The 18,557-nt window shown below is 36.2% G+C and overlaps 1 protein-coding gene across 1 annotated transcript; it reads right to left on the bottom strand.

Moving 5' to 3' along the window:
• Window positions 1-2,453: 2,453 nt before the first annotated feature.
• LOC110911137 (cyclin-D5-1) lies at window positions 2,454-17,579 on the bottom strand. The gene is made up of 4 exons (XM_022155719.2): window positions 16,928-17,579; window positions 16,554-16,851; window positions 16,338-16,471; window positions 2,454-2,772 (listed from the first exon to the last, which is right to left on the bottom strand). The coding sequence occupies exons 1-4, from the start codon at window positions 17,261-17,263 to the stop codon at window positions 2,653-2,655; spliced, it is 888 nt and encodes a 295-aa protein (XP_022011411.1). The 5' UTR covers window positions 17,264-17,579; the 3' UTR covers window positions 2,454-2,652.
• Window positions 17,580-18,557: the final 978 nt, after the last annotated feature.

The raw sequence follows: 18,557 nt of genomic DNA on the forward strand, positions 1-18,557 counted from the left end.
ATACTATTCTCACATTCGTTGACTTTCCAGAAAGTCAACTATTAAACATACACTTTTTCATCCTTATAAACATACAACTGTGTTGATATAGTTAACCATACTAATAACACCATATGCATTTCATACTCAAGTTCTAGGACACATACAACCATATAATTACTTACTTACACATACATATATACGTAATCCATTCCATTCATACTAGCATTTTCATAACTCTACAACTAACACTATAACACATATTTAGCTAACCCAATACCACTTCAATATTTTTCCTTTCTAGAATCTCATACGCTTCACATTTACTTCTTAATCACAAATAGGAAATCAAACAATCCACATGGTGTGCATTACACCATTCAAGCATATAGTGAAACCTCCTAAAGCATACTTTTATCGAATCACATCGTCAACTACATTCTCATATGGATTTCATCAAAAATACATTCCTCGTGTTATTTTACTATCAAATACATCATAATTACTTTCTATACACATCTACCCACTACTTGCATGTATTTTCACATAATATGGTCATCTATACATTCATCAAAAACTTGGCGCGCGTACCGTTATCTAAGCATAATGTACAAATAGTTCAAGTCTACCTTCCAACCTCATGCATTCATTTATCAATTTCAACTAAACATCAATTAATCCCATATCATGTTCAATTTATCTAGCAATAAATCATCACATACAACATACTACATCCAAATACCAGAAGAATTGAACATGATGATTCACCCATATCATCATTCTTACTACTACAAGTGGGTTTCACCCCAAAACATCAAATTATTCAAATTCATGCATAACTCATGTTCCATATGGTGATTCTAACACATATTCATACTTAATTTCATACTAATTCATGGATTGATCATGAACCCACTTCGTACAAAACCACCAGATCAAAAATTACAACTTACCACATGTTTTTTAAAGCTAGATGGTGAGAGATCTTCATTCATGCAACATTTTCCATTCGATTTGGACCTTGATTTGGGGTTGAATTACATCCTTGCTCAAGAGAGGATTTTTACCTCGTTTTCTCTCTATGTACGACACACACACACACACACACACACACACACACACACCACACACACTTGGGCAATTTCATAAAACTTCAACCCCATCTACCAAGTTTAGTCCCTCATGTTTGTTATTTGATCACCATTGTCCCAACTTTCACCCTTACTTGTTTAACTAAGTAAATAATTAGGTTAACTAGCCTAGTTATTTTATTTCATGCTATAACATATGAAAACGTGCTAGCGAATATAAAAATTCAGGTTTTGGGGTGTTACAGCCCCCCACCTCCTGCAACCACCCACGTGAAGTAAAGGCATGGATCATTTACTAGCCAGAGATGGCGAGTTCCAGAAACGTCACAAACGATTGCAAAGTGTATGACAGAGAAGTTAATTATGAATTTAGGTGCATAAGAGTGTAACTGGTCGAGTAACGTGAGTTTTTGTAAGCGAATCCAGTTGTCACGGGTCTGATTTGTGGTTCTAGATAACCAATTACATTGATTTGATAATAAACACACTAGTTGGAGTGTCGCCAGATCATGGATTTTACGCCGGAAAGAAAACAATAATGGCGGGTGAAGATCCGATTTCGTCTTGGTGACAATGTAGGGTTCCGCTGGAAAGAGAACGATAATGGTGGGTAACAGATCCAATAGCGAATAGTTGGGGGTGATAAAATCCAATAACCCATTATTTCATCATTCTAACCATTACATTACTTTAATTTATCTCTCATGTAAATCTCTATAATTAGTTACTTAGGTGTTTTTTGTTTTTTTCAGAGATAAAATGTCTGTATTCTGTGGACCACATCTGTAGACATTTGTAGCAAAAGATGCGAACCAAACCTCTGTACTCTCCAGGAAGAATACTGTTTGTTTTTTAACTTCCTGCATGCTGCTGAAATAAATTGCAAGAAGTCAACGGGGGAGGGAAGCCAACGGTGAAGGTGGTCGACGTGGGGTGGGAAGCCGGTGGTGAAGGAGGAAGACGGTGGGGAGGGTGGCGGCGGTGAAGGGGTTGACGGTGGGGAGGGGTGGCGGCAGGAGGAGGAGAAGGGGTTATGGTTTGATGTTATGTTTGGGTTTTAGGGCAAGAAGAGGTTAGAAGAAGCCATCCTACATCTGCAGCAAGAAGTGGACACGCATAAGTTTGTTAATGAAATGTCTTCAAAAAAGAAATACTCAACATACTTGAACGTTTGCGCAGCACAGACAAAAGAGGACAAGAAAAACTTTTGTAAAAAAAATATGCTTTTATCAGGAAGATAACCAAAAAAAATCTTTTTAACAAAGTATAACATTGCCAATTTTAAATCAGAGGTTTTTAAAAAATAATGTACTCTACTTTATATCAATAATATTGAATTCCCATTTGCTTATGTTTGAAGTTAAATAAAAACAAATAAATTGATTAAAAAAGAAAAAGATGGCTCGTTTATTCCTCATTTTTATATCGGATCTTTCATAGTTTCCTTACACAACTATAAAAAAATTCAAAAACTATATCCATAATGAAATTATAAAATTTCACAAAACCCAAACAAATCATTCAACCAAATAAAAACCGGATCGGATTTGTGGGTTGGCTTATTTTTCCCATTGGCTAAATGTCACGAGTGCTTCCGGCGTTTTGATGGATTCTCTTCATTCTTTGTCGAATCCAGTTCGAAGATGTTCACTTTTAGAGGTTCGAGTTTCAGCATTCGACTATAACAAGTGTACACATCCACCTATTTCAAACCATTATCACGTGTATTAATAGTAATGAACATAAGTTAAACAAAGAAACAAAATATATAAATTTATTTTCTTTTATATTAGTTTTTTTAGTACTAAAACTAAAAAGACGTGCAATTTGATTTATTATCATTTTTTTGAACTTTTTATGTAAAAACAAATAAATAACAAGAAAAATAATATATTAATTTTAACCCCATTGACAAGATGTTTTTATATAATATAAAACATTATATATATTACATTTTAGCTGAATAAAATAGTATTGAAACACCAATTTTTTTTATCTCCTAACATTGCCGGAACGAGTAATATCAAAATAAAGAAAGACTAGAATATTAGTTTTAAAATTTTCTTTCCAGGTTAGAAGAATACATTAATTTCGGTGTTATTTTAACCATGTTGACAAGATGCTTTTATAGGGAACTGATATATTAAAAGTGAGTTTCGTTTAATTAGTCTATGTTTTTATAGGAGTAGAATCCATTAAAAGTGAGTTTCTAATCTAGTGAATATTAGGCTACTAGGTACGGTGATGGTCCTCTTTTGGAGGATGGTCTGTCACGTACAGTGGCGGAACTAGACCTTCAACTCAGGGGTATTCCAAAATTTTTTAGGGGTGTCCTCGTACTTGTTCAAGGGTGTCCTATGTATAAAAATCGGGAAAAAGAATTTTTTTACACTACTCATAAAAACTTGAGTCGTAGCCCGGGCTACGCGTAGCTTAATAGGGTCCGGGAGGGGTGCCCGACCCCCCGAACTTTTCGCTCAGTAGTATATATGTAGTTTTCATATAGAAATTTTTGTGTATATACGTTTTCGACCCCCCCCCCCCCGGTTCTATAGAAATTTTTGGGTATATACGTTTTCGACCCCCCCGTTTTCATGGTCAAGCTTCGCCACTGGCCATGTAGGATTGGCATGAGGATGAAGGTGTGAAAATGGGGGAATGGAGTTAAAATGTGTATTTATATATAGTATGTATAGGGGTGTGTGAGAGGAGGGGGGGAATAGTTTTTGTCATCTAGTGAGCGTCCCCAACATCCAGAACTCGATGCCAAGGACGAAGCCAAAGGGGGGCGTGATGGTGTTGGACCGGCGCCGGACCGAGGACGGAGTGGGGACGTCCCCCATATCGCATAGCCTTATAGAGATGACATGTGGTAGTCTTTAGTACTACAATGAAATGATATTTTGGTCCTAAAATACAAACTTTTACCTTTTTGTTTTCTCAAATGTACAACATAAAAAAGTTAGTACAAAAAATCTAACATAAATAATCCAGAAAAAAAAATATAGCACAAAAAATCTAGTAAAAAACTTATCTCAAAAAATCTAACAATAAAAATCTAGAAAAAAAACTCCGGCACAAAAAACGTAGCACACAAAAAATATAGTACAAAAAAAGTTAGACTAATTTTATTTTTGGTTTTCTGCATCTATCTCTCATATATAGCTATGGATACTTATTCCTTAATTATTTGTAGTTATGTTAGAATCTGTGTATTACACGAGTTGAATAAATGTAACTTTATATATTAAACAATAAAAAGTTAGACTTTTATAAACCCCGTATATTGTACGGGTTAAATGTAATTTTATATATCAAATAATAAAAAAGTTATATCTTTAAAAACCATGTGTATGACACAGATTAAATAAATGCAATTTTGTATACTAAATACTAAAAACGTCGTATCTTTAAAAAATTCGTGTATAATCAGGTTTAATGAATCTACCAAATAATAATAAAAAAAATTACTTACTTAAAAACCTCTTACATTACACGTGTTAAATATATCTAAAAAGAGTTATATCTTTAAAAACCATGTATATTACACATATTAAATAAATGTAATTTTGTATATTAGATACTAAAAACATCGTATCTCTAAAAAAACAATGTATAGTCGGGTTGAAAAATCTATCAAATATATATATATATATATATATCATTAAAACCCCGTGTATTACACGTGTTGAATAAATCTAATTTTACATAGCAAATGATAAAAAGTCATATCTTTAAAAACTTCGTGTATTATACGGGTTATATAAATGTAACTTTGTATAGTAAATAAAAAAAAATTAAAAACCAGCGTTTTACACGATTTGAATAAATATAATTTTTATATGCCAAATAATAAAAAAAGTTATATTTTTAATAAATTTGGATAACATTTAATATTAATTTATTACTTATATATTTAATATGAGATAAGCAGGAAAGAGAGATATTTGTTTTAAAAATATATTAAAATAATAATTTACATTTGAAGATAATATTTTATTAAAGTATGATAAGATTTAATATTAATTTATTATTTATTTAATTATGATAAGATAACTATAGATTTGAGAATACTTTTAATAAATGACACGTGTCTAAAAGTTTGTTTCTTTTAATATAGTAGATAGATTAACCAATAAATTAAATATAAAATTAATTATGGATAATAAACTTATTTTTATCTACTTAAAAACTTCTATTTAAGTCTCAAAAGAACTACGATTCAAATTATGTTTGTTAAAATTATTATAACATAATACTAGGTTAGAACCATGTGTATTACACGGGTTGAATAAATGTAATTTTATATATTAAATAATAAAAAGTTGTATCTTTTTGAACCCTGTATATTGTACGGGTTAAATAAATGTAATTTTATATATCAAATAATAAAAAAGTTATATCTTTAAAAACCGTGTGTATTACACAAATTAAATAAATGTAATCTTGTATACTAAATACTAAAAACGTCGTATCTTTAAAAAACCCGTGTATAATCGGGTTGAATAAATCTACCAAATAATAAAAAATTACATCCTTAAAAACCTCGTATATTACACGTGTTGAATAGATCTAAAAAATAGTTATATCTGTAAAAACCATGTCTATTACACAGATTAAATAAATATAATTTTGTATATTAAATATTAAAAACATCGTATCTTTAAAAAAAACTCGTGTATAGTCGGGTTGTAAAATCTACCAAATAATAAAAAAAATTACTGTATATCCTAAATAAATGTAATTTTGTATATTAAATAATAAAAACGTCGTATCTTTATAAAACCCGTGTATAGTTGGGTTGAAAAATCTACGAAATAATAAACAAAATATATATCCTTAAAAACCTCGCGTCTTACACGAGTTGAATAAATATAATTTTCTACATCAAATAATAAAAAAAAGTTATATTTTTAATAAATTAGGATAACATTTAATATTACATTATTATTTATATATTTAATATAATTAAGTAGATAAAAGAGGCATTTGTTTTAAAAATATATTAAATTAACAATTTAGATTTGAGAATAATATTTTATTAAAGTATGATAAGATTTAATATTAATTTATTATTTATTTAGTTAATATAAGATAAATATAGATTTGAGGATACATTGAATGAGAGACACGTGTCAAAAAATTTGTCACACCCTCAAAATACCACCTAGGGAGTGTCCCTGATAGGCGTGACGTACCAATAACGAGCCACCAATTACATTGAACCCATACAAGTTATAATTAAAATCCCCATTATTAATAAAAACATCTTCAATAAGTTTAAACGAAAACGAATAAGTTCAGCGGAAGCAAATAGTAGACGAAGTTAAACTGTTTCAAAACCAAAGTATAATATCAAGAAATCAGTCACATAAATCCTTCCTGTCAACCCATGACCACTCTAGCTACTTCAGACAGCAAGTTCCCCAAATCCAAGATACCTAACGACCTGCGAGCATGCAACAAGTGTATCAGACAACGCTGGTGAGTTCATAGGTTTACGAAAACGTTGATTACCAAGTGTTTAGTTAATCCATTGAATTTAATTCCGAAAGTAATGTTTGAAAACAATGTTGATAATACCCCGATACAAGACGGCTTCTGATTATTTTGCCCTTTCTCCAATGCTCCTATCAAAGCATTGGTCATGACTAGGTCATTAGTTCAACACCCGTCCTCCCAGATACGGGGTGAGGTTGCCAAACCTAAGTAGCGCTACTAACTAATACCATGTTACCTTCCAGGTAACCAAACAACACGGAGGGACTTTAAAGGTGATAGGAAGAGTATATTATCCAACATTCTCGTTTTTACCCAAAAGACTTATCCCTTCCCAGGATACCCACTGACTGTCCCAACCACCGGGACGCATGCTCAAGAGAGATGAACTCACCTTTGATTTGCTCGGTAAGATTAAATACTCGCTTATCCACTATTCAAACACGTCCTATCACGATTTACCAACCACAATCAATTTCTACATTTACATTGGACCACATATGTTGACACATATGACACATGTCATATTCATGAAATATTCACATTCTTCATGCATGTTCTAACAGTTAACCATGCTACACATCATTCATGTTAAATCAAGTTTGTCGTGTCACACACAAGCTTACGTCGCATAATCAGGTCCTAATTATACTTGCAAGTTTTAGTATACACCGTGAAGGTGTGCCACTCAATGTAATTACTTAATATAAGTGTGTGGCCCAAACTCATAAAACGGCCCAAGACAATGTGCGACCCAGGGAAAAGCCCAAGTCGTGTTACCCCACAATCCCATTAGACCAATTCATGCGATCCATCAACCCCAATCCAATGAATTTCCAATTTGCTAAACCTATCTTGATCCTAATTAATATCTATATTCTGTTACATTTAGCTTAATAACCTAATGAGTGAAGCACCAAGAATCATTTAATATTAATCATGCTCGCAAATTATAACCACACCACAATACTCTGCAATCCAATTACATCTAATTTATTAACCAGGCATCGCTCATTATGGCAACACTAAGAGTTTCGATACCCAACATGATACGGTCATCCCTACACCATACTTTGAACCCACAGTATTCATCATCCAATTGTTATCGAAACATACAAGCATATAATTATTTATCATAACACGAAGAAAACGGTTTCACCTTCATACAACACATTATGTAAATTCATGTAACCTTATCACCCCTAACAGTAACTTACCTAGTTGAATTAAAGCAAGCATTACTTAACATATCACATATATAAACTTAACACACCAATCATCAGTGATTAAATCCTCATCACACTTCTAACCTCATGCAGCCCTATTCCGAGTACATGTATGCGGCCCAGTTAATTACCTAGTGGACCGGTTTGGCAGCCCAAATGCACCTGTTCGGCCCCTCTTTTGCACGGCCCACTTGCGAGCCCACCAATAGAATTGTGTGTGGGCCGGTGATTAAACAAGCCCAGCAATATACGATTGGTTTTAATTCTGATTTATTGGCCCACCTCATCTAACCCTAACACTAACTAGGCAATTACAGTATCAATCAACAACATGGATTTAATGTACAAAGACGTCACATTATCAATCAGCAACATGGATTTAATGTACAAAGACGTCACTCCCTAATCATGCATCTAATACAGTTTACGCCCTATGTTATGTATTTACCCTTGCAATTACGTATACATTAACATCAATTAATATAACAACCCATGGCCCTATCATACCTCCTGTTAACCAATTTTTCTGTGAATTAATTTGAGCCACACTCCAACTAATTACCCAAGGTAGTTGAAGTGTTTGACCATATTCTACACGAAGCATTCATCATATTCATTCACAGATTCATCATTACGTATATTCAGAAATCACATGCAGTATATTACTCATTAATTACCCAAGAAGTCACATATAACACGTTAATCCCTAATCATGTATATACGATACAATCACTAGCATATTAATCAGCCCTCAACATAATCCTTATCAAAACAACATCCAATTTTCATGAGACAATCACAACCAAATTGTTATCTAGCATGCGTATAAGACTCACATATGAACAAGATTAAACGAGTAAGATTCAACACGAATAAGAATTCACTAACCACAACTCGATCCAGTAGAACGATGCTTCGAAGAGGGGGGGGTCGTCTTCGTCTGCCGCACGTATGTATGGAGTCGTAGGGTTTAGTTTTGAGTTTTATGATAAGCAATCAAATAATATTATGCTAATAGATATAGGATGTTTGGGCGGTTGATTTCTTTGACCGAACTAGTATTATACAAATAGGAGAGGTAAGCCTAAGCCCAATAGATGGACTGCCAAAACAATTGGATAAACAGTTTGGGCTTTCTACTCTAATTTGTTTCTTCGGGCTCCATAGGATTGGGGTGCGGCCCAATCATACATACAACACAAAGCTTGGCCCATTACGCCCACGCATTTATTCAACTACAATATATCTTAACACGTTTATCGAAATCACAGTTTAACGGATTTATTAAAACAAGGACGGGGAAGAAAGTAATGAGAGGAATCGGGACCACAAAACCAAGTGCACCAACCTTGGGAGTTCGGGTTGTCACATCATCCCCAACTTGAAAGAAATTTCGTCCCGAAATTTGACAAGTAAGCGCAGAAGAGTGAAGTGAGGAAATTAAGATTATTGCGGATTTTGCTCGGGTGTCACATCATCCCCAACTTGAAAGAAGATTTCGTCCTCGAAATTCACCAGTTGCATCAGAATTGATTCAGGAGATTCGTATGATTGCGGATACTTAGTCTCGAGTTCCAACGAACTCTCATAATTGGAATTTGACAGTGCATCGGCGTGTAACTGGGACTCTGAATTGAGCCATCATGGTATATCGCTGGATCATCGGTACTCTCGGATAGAAGTAATGTTCCGCGTGTTGTAGGGTTGGGTTTCAAGAGCTGAAAAGACGTTCCCCGATTTTATTTCTCAAGAATTCACAGCTCCCCGCTATGCTAAGGAGGTTGAAGTTGCGAACCCTTCGAAAATCCTATGATGAAGCTGTGATAGTATCCAGCGATTCCAAGGGATTGCTGTACCCCAGAAGGAAAATCAGGATTTGCATAAGGTCAATTCTAAAATTCCACCTAACGATGTGGAGGTAAGCCAGGTAACTCTTTGGAAGACATGTCAAAAATTTCACGAATAACATGAAGATACTCGATCTTCCTTTCTTAAAGTGGCGAATCGGTGACAAGAGCTAGTATAACAGAGTAGCCCTTCCGTAGGCACTTCTGGGCTTTCACGACTGTGACAATGCCAACAACGGCACCACTACGATGATCTTAAACGGATAAGGATTCCCCACTGGGGAGAGGGAACGCACGATTTTCTTTTTGCAGAGAATTTTCTGCTTGATACATAGGTAACCAAGTCCATGTCAACGACCATGTCAAAACTTACAAGAGTATTGGGAAGTAGGTCAATGTCGACACTTGACCCACGAGATCAAGTTTACAACCAAAAAGAACATGAGAAGCTTCTATCGATTTACTATCAGTTAATTCTACTACATGCTTATTTACAAGAAAGGTGGGAGTCAGTCCTAACTGACGACTGAACCCTAAGGCACATAACTCAAATCGAAACAAGAGTCGAATAAAGCAGAAGCAGAAAAAGATCATTCAAAGAAGACGTACCGGTCTCAACATTGCCATCATTGCGAGTCTCCCCCAGCGCCAATAGTAAATACTCTTCCACGTGCTCCGTTCCCACCATTGTTCCCATTGTTGCCGCTCCCAGTATTGTTGTTGTTGCCAGCATTCTGATTAAGCTGAGGGCAATCCCTCTTAAAATGACCCTCATCACCACACTGAAAGCACCCCTTTTGATTTCCCTGGTTCTGTTGAGACTGTTGCCTCTCCTGTTGCTGTGGCTGCTGCTGCGGCGGCTTTGGGAGCCAGACCCTGCAATCTTTAGCCATATGACCCACCTTGTTGCACCTATGACATACCCGGGTGCACGGCCCGCGATGGTGAAATATACACTTATCACACTTTGGTAACTTTCCCGCGTAAGAACCCTGATTTGAATTGTTGCTCTGATTCTGGTTCACAGAAGACGACTGGCTAAACCTACGGGGGGTGCTGTTGTCTGCCCTTTTCTGAGATTGGCTGGCACTGGTTGCTTTGTTAGTATCGTTCCATTTGCGCTTGTTATCACTGGCAGGTGTGGTAGCTGTAGCAGTCGAGGTAGTAGCAGAAACACGTGGCGGCAGGTTGCCACGTTCGACCTCTTGGTCAGTAATCTTATGTGCTAGACGGACGATACGGGGTAGATTGTCTAAGTTTGCAGCAGTAACGTATCCCTTAACAGCTGGTGCTAAACCCTTGAGATACAGCTCAATCCGCCGGGGTGGGGGTCGAGACATGTTAGGGCACAAAGTTGCTAAATCATTAGACCTCCTAGTGTATGCTTCAATCTCAGATCCCTCCATTTTCAGAGTGTAGAACTCGTTCTCCAGTTTCTGAATCTCATCACGAGGACAATACTCCTCTCGCATCAACTCCTTGAAATCATCCCAGGTAGTAGCATTCGCCATCTCAATACCCAACATTTGCACTTGGGCATTCCACCAGGTTAAGGCACCATCCTCCAAAGTGCCCGTAGCATACTTCACACGGTCCCCCACGGGACAGTTGCACATAGCAAATACTGATTCAGCCTTCTCGAACCAACGCAAGAGTCCCACAGCCCCTTCAGTCCCACTGAAGGTCTGTGGTTTACAATCCATGAACATCTTGTACGTACAGGCAGGTGGATGGTTTTGATTCGCAGGTTGACCTAAAACGAAGGAAGTAAGACGCACAGGTATGATTCGAGTATACGACACAAGGATAGAAAGTAATTGGCACATATCGTACCAGCCTGGTAAGCCGCTAGGGCTTCAGCTACACGAGTGTTGATCAAGTCGGTTAATTCGGCCTGAGTCATAGCAATGTGGCCACGTCCACCACTTCGGCCTCCTCCACGTCCACTCATGGTTCTATATAAGAGAAGGGAACTATCTTAAGGGTCGAAATGAGGTAAAAGTCGAGTATCACATTGAAATCTACAAACTACCAAGTTTACACACAATAGGGCAGAACCCTTCCCACACTCGTTAAGCCTCACCGGGATTTGCATGCACCTCGCGCTATTATTATGTGTGCACCCATAATAATAAGGCGATTTGCATGCTTATCTCAGTGCCTCTTAACTTGCGATAAAAGGTTCCCCGCATTCAAATAGCAAGCGAGGGGTTTTATGGGATCAAGAATCACAATAGTCGAAGGGTAGTGTCACACTAATAGATCATATAACAGGGGTTGGTAGTGTAAGGGCTCATGCTGTGGTGCCAAGTGTGCATTCACGTGTAATGTTATACATAAGTGTACACTAAATATGCTATGCAATCGTAAATGAGAAACGAACCTTGCAGTCTGGAGCTGAGTGTCATGGTCGATTTCGGTACTGTTCGGTTATAGTCTGGTTTTATGAAAACGTTTTAAAACCAAGTTCACTATAACCAATGGCTCTGATACCAAACTGTCACACCCTCAAAATACCACCTAGGGAGTGTCCCTGATAGGCGTGACGTACCAATAACGAGCCACCAATTACATTGAACCCATACAAGTTATAATTAAAATCCCCATTATTAATAAAAACATCTTCAATAAGTTTAAACGAAAACCAATAAGTTCAGCGGAAGCAAATAGTAGACGAAGTTAAACTGTTTCAAAACCAAAGTATAATATCAAGAAATCAGTCACATAAATCCTTCCTGTCAACCCATGACCACTCTAGCTACTTCAGACAGCAAGTTCCCCAAATCCAAGATACCTAACGACCTGCGAGCATGCAACAAGTGTATCAGACAACGCTGGTGAGTTCATAGGTTTACGAAAACGCTGATTACCAAGTGTTTAGTTAATCCATTGAATTTAATTCCGAAAGTAATGTTTGAAAACAATGTTGATAATACCCCGATACAAGACGGCTTCTGATTATTTTGCCCTTTCTCCAATGCTCCTATCAAAGCATTGGTCATGACTAGGTCATTAGTTCAACACCCGTCCTCCCAGATACGGGGTGAGGTTGCCAAACCTAAGTAGCGCTACTAACTAATACCATGTTACCTTCCAGGTAACCAAACAACACGGAGGGACTTCAAAGGTGATAGGAAGAGTATATTATCCAACATTCCCGTTTTTACCCAAAAGACTTATCCCTTCCCAGGATACCCACTGACTGTCCCAACCACCGAGACGCATGCTCAAGAGAGATGAACTCACCTTTGATTTGCTCGGTAAGATTAAATACTCGCTTATCCACTATTCAAACACGTCCTATCACGATTTACCAACCACAATCAATTTCTACATTTACATTGGACCACATATGTTGACACATATTACACATCTCATATTCATGAAATATTCACATTCTTCATGCATGTTCTAACAGTTAACCACGCTACACATCATTCATGTTAAATCAAGTTTGTCGTGTCACACACAAGCTTACATCGCATAATCAGGTCCTAATTATACTTGCAAGTTTTAGTATACACCGTGAAGGTGTGCCACTCAATGTAATTACTTAATATAAGTGTGTGGCCCAAACTCATAAAACGGCCCAAGACAATGTGCGACCCAGGGAAAAGCCCAAGTCGTGTTACCCCACAATCCCATTAGACCAATTCATGCGATCCATCAACCCCAATCCAATGAATTTCCAATTTGCTAAACCTATCTTGATCCTAATTAATATCTATATTCTGTTACATTTAGCTTAATAACCTAATGAGTGAAGCACCAAGAATCATTTAATATTAATCATGCTCGCAAATTATAACCACACCACAATACTCTGCAATCCAATTACATCTAATTTATTAACCAGGCATCGCTCATTATGGCAACACTAAGAGTTTCGATACCCAACATGATACGGTCATCCCTACACCATACTTTGAACCCACAGTATTCATCATCCAATTGTTATCGAAACATACAAGCATATAATTATTTATCATAACACGAAGAAAACGGTTTCACCTTCATACAACACATTATGTAAATTCATGTAACCTTATCACCCCTAACAGTAACTTACCTAGTTGAATTAAAGCAAGCATTACTTAACATATCACATATATAAACTTAACACACCAATCATCAGTGATTAAATCCTCATCACACTTCTAACCTCATGCAGCCCTATTCCGAGTACATGTATGCGGCCCAGTTAATTACCTAGTGGACCGGTTTGGCAGCCCAAATGCACCTGTTCGGCCCCTCTTTTGCACGGCCCACTTGCGAGCCCACCAACAGAATTGTGTGTGGGCCGGTGATTAAACAAGCCCAGCAATATACGATTGGTTTTAATTCTGATTTATTGGCCCACCTCATCTAACCCTAACACTAACTAGGCAATTACAGTATCAATCAACAACATGGATTTAATGTACAAAGACGTCACATTATCAATCAGCAACATGGATTTAATGTACAAAGACGTCACTCCCTAATCATGCATCTAATACAGTTTACGCCCTATGTTATGTATTTACCCTTGCAATTACGTATACATTAACATCAATTAATATAACAACCCATGGCCCTATCATACCTCCTGTTAACCAATTTTTCTGTGAATTAATTTGAGCCACACTCCAACTAATTACCCAAGGTAGTTGAAGTGTTTGACCATATTCTACACGAAGCATTCATCATATTCATTCACAGATTCATCATTACGTATATTCAGAAATCACATGCAGTATATTACTCATTAATTACCCAAGAAGTCACATATAACACGTTAATCCCTAATCATGTATATACGATACAATCACTAGCATATTAATCAGCCCTCAACATAATCCTTATCAAAACAACATCCAATTTTCATGAGACAATCACAACCAAATTGTTATCTAGCATGCGTATAAGACTCACATATGAACAAGATTAAACGAGTAAGATTCAACACGAATAAGAATTCACTAACCACAACTCGATCCAGTAGAACGATGCTTCGAAGAGGGGGGGGGGTCGTCTTCGTCTGCCGCACGTATGTATGGAGTCGTAGGGTTTAGTTTTGAGTTTTATGATAAGCAATCAAATAATATTATGCTAATAGATATAGGATGTTTGGGCGGTTGATTTCTTTGACCGAACTAGTATTATACAAATAGGAGAGGTAAGCCTAAGCCCAATAGATGGACTGCCAAAACAATTGGATAAACAGTTTGGGCTTTCTACTCTAATTTGTTTCTTCGGGCTCCATAGGATTGGGGTGCGGCCCAATCATACATACAACACAAAGCTTGGCCCATTACGCCCACGCATTTATTCAACTACAATATATCTTAACACGTTTATCGAAATCACAGTTTAACGGATTTATTAAAACAAGGACGGGGAAGAAAGTAATGAGAGGAATCGGGACCACAAAACCAAGTGCACCAACCTTGGAAGTTCGGATTGTCACAAAATTGGTTTATTTTATTATAGTAGTTAGATTAGATTCAACTCTCAAATTAAAGTTTATTATCTTTTTTCAATAATATATCTCAATGATTCTATAGTTATGAGAATATGTTATAATTTATTCAGTCTTTGCAATAAACATATTTTTTATATTAATAAATATATAAAATTACATTTGATTAATTTATGTATCAATAGGGTGGTGGTTTATTGGCAAAAGTAAAACCTTTAAATAACTTGGGAGATGGAGGTCTTGGGTTCAAGTATCACATATAACATAAATAAAAAAATTTGTCGTTAAAAAACATTATCTATCTACATATTAGCTCAATAAAAATAAATATTGCAAAACAAAAATAGAAAGAAACAAGCTTTTATATGTCAATAATGAGACGATATGAATGGTTTTTTATTGGTAATTCTTATGTAAAAAGGATGTGTATGAAAAACTTTAGGGTTAATAGTAAAACTAAGTGAAGTATAAAATATAAATTCCTTTGTGTTTATTGAAGTCCCTTATAATTATTTAAAATATAAGAATATGTCAGTGTAGCATGTTGGACACCTATTATTCCAATATCCTATTTCATTTTTAATATATAGGATGAGAATTGAATACACACATTTACATATTAAATCAAATACATTTGACGTATGTAACCATAAAACGTACTCTCTTTTCCTCTCCATCGTAGTAGTGTTTAATCATTTCTCTGAATCACATTGTTGTATAAACTATTTTTTGAATCTTATTTAACTTCAGGCTCAACTTAAAATTTTCAAACTCTAATAACCCGAAAACAAACCGATTGAGCACCACTCTTATGTGGTCAACTTTATATTTATATTTATTTTATGAATTACTTTTTGAGATCTTTTGTTTTAGTGGTTTTAAACTTTTAACCGTTTTAGCCCAATATCAAAATATTTAACGTCATGAGTCTCTAGACACTTTTTTTATAATATTTTGAATCCAAATTTTAACCTTTTGAGTTCAATTTTTTTTTAACAATATTGGACTCAAACCGTTATAAAATGAATAAAATTGGACACAAAACGTTATAAAATAAATGGCTAGGGACACAGCACGTTAAACTTTTTGATTTTGAATTAAAATAGTTAAAACGACTCAAACGCAGAGACTCAAAAGTGCTTTGCTCTTATTTATTTTATAAAATGTTTTTTTTAATATGGTCCCAACGAATAATAATACCAATATAAAAAAAAAACACAATAGAAAGACTCACATGATCAAAAAGCTGGTTAACCCAAGTCGTCTTCACTTTGATCTCCATTGATTCTCTGGTCAAACCTTGATCCACAGCCATCAATGTTGCCGCCATTGCTATAGTAGATGATCGATGCGCCATTATATTCAAATCTACAATCAAAAAATTAAACATAACTAAAGTATTCAAACAATTGAATTGAATTACCAAAATGATCATTAATATTAAACTTGCCAATTGTTGCTGCACATATAATCTGCGAAATCATCGACACCAAATCTCTCGACGATGATTCGTTACACAAACACGAAACAAAGTAACGGATAAAACGAAACGGAGTAACTGAACACATTCTCCAATCCAATGTGGTTAACACAAGAAGCTCCATTCGCTGAACCGCCTTGTTTGAGAACTCGAATCCTTCGGCCTGTAACAACGATGATAACTGCCAATTCGTACGATCGATCGTCTTTGCCGCCAATGATAAACACGCAACTGCTAGCAGTCGGATCGCCCAAGGCTTATCATCATGCTAGTTCAATTCAATCAAAATGTTAGGGTTTCGGTTACAAACTTTTAATAACAATTCAAACAAACGTTATTCTTACAGTGATGTGTGATGGTGAAACTGAAATGAATCGATCGATGAATGTTACGGATAAGTAGGCAGTGTGGAATTTGAATTGAAGAGATGATCGGACATTGAATATCCACTGGATTGCTTCTGATCGGGAGATTAGGATCGAATCATGAACATGCGGTTGATCAATGCGGTTGCGAACACTTTCTTCTTTATCAAGTAAAACTCGCAGATATTCTTCGTCTTCATTCAATTTATTCAAGTCGTCTTCATCGTCGTCTGCTGTTGCTAATCCGGTGTCAGTTGTTTCTAGAGAGAGAAACCTAGAGAGAGAGAAGGAAGAGGGAGAAGATGAATCCGCCATTGAACAATGTGTTTGGTTGAATCAAGAAGATGTAACGGAAATTTAGGAGTATTTCAGGCGATGAATACGGCGGGAATTGGTAATGTGTGTGTGTAATGTGAGTTGAGTTTGTCGGTGAGGTTAGGGTGGAGATAAGGGAGGAGGTGGCGGCGGAGATGGTGGTGGAGGTGGTTGGTGTTTTGTTTACTATGGTTGGCAGTCAAAGAGAGGTTTGACTAGAAATGAATCTTTTGGTAAAGGACGTCAGGTGGGTGAGTCAGAGAGTGGAGAGGAGGAGGAGGGGTAAGCCATGCGTTGTGGGTTTAATAACCTATTCAGGATATGAGATGAGATGAGATGGGTATAAAAATAGATTAGTTTTTATTTGTTTTTAGAATTAGAAATTGTATAAAAATATAAGGCTATGTGTTATGTGTTATACTTGTGTCTGTCTGGTCTTTGATACCTGACTCTTACTTTAGAGTCACATGACTCACATTAGGCTAAAGGGTGTGGGGGTAATGGTTGGAACATGATTTGCCATGTAGGAACATGAATAGAAGAATACACCACCCCCTTGTTTGATCCACCATGGTTTCCATGGATTAAACCATAGCAACCATGGTCCTAGTTTCCATTTTTCATGGTTTACTTTCCTTTTTCTTTAGACAAAAATTAATTATAAAATAAATAAGTGGATAGTGTTTGAGTCATGACCACACCCTTAGGTAGCGTTTGGTATGAATGAATAGAAGGCGGAATGGAATAGATCATTCCGATGGAATAAAAAAGACATGTTTGGTAATCATGTGGTAATGGAATGGGGCATTCCACAAGGAATGTAAACCTTCCAAATATAAAAATTTTCATTCCTTTGTAATGTGGTGTTTTTTTTCCATTCCTTCAAGAAATGGAACAAATATATTATTATTATTATTATTATTATTATTATTATTATTATTAATTTTTTTACAATTATTATTATTATTATTATTAATTTTTTTACAATTATTATTATTATTATTATTATTATCATTTTAATAACCCACCACCGTCACACGACACCACCTCCGTCGCCACCTACGGCGACACCACTACCGACACAACCGTCTTCGTGACTATTGTCGCCGCCACCCACCACCACCGTCACCCACTTTCGCCGCCACCACCACCCACCCCAGTCGTCACCGGCCACCACCCACCACCGCCACCCGCCACCACCCACCTCTACCCTTGCTGTCTCCCACCGTCGACACCTCCGCCCCCGCTGTCACCCGCCACCACCCCCGCCACAACCGCCACCCACCCCTACCTC

The sequence above is a fragment of the Helianthus annuus genome, chromosome 2, assembly GCF_002127325.2.
Source record: "Helianthus annuus cultivar XRQ/B chromosome 2, HanXRQr2.0-SUNRISE, whole genome shotgun sequence".
Lineage (NCBI taxonomy): Eukaryota > Viridiplantae > Streptophyta > Magnoliopsida > Asterales > Asteraceae > Helianthus > Helianthus annuus.

Coding starts and splice junctions, on each gene's coding strand:
- LOC110911137 (XM_022155719.2), bottom strand. CDS start 17,263: ATGGCGGATTCATCTTCTCCCTCTTCCTTCTCTCTCTCTAGGTTTCTC. Junction 16,852..16,927: donor TTTCACCATCACACATCACT/GTAAGAATAACG, acceptor GAATTGAACTAG/CATGATGATAAGCCTTGGGC. Junction 2,773..16,337: donor TTAACCAGCTTTTTGATCAT/GTGAGTCTTTCT, acceptor GGTTTGAAATAG/GTGGATGTGTACACTTGTTA.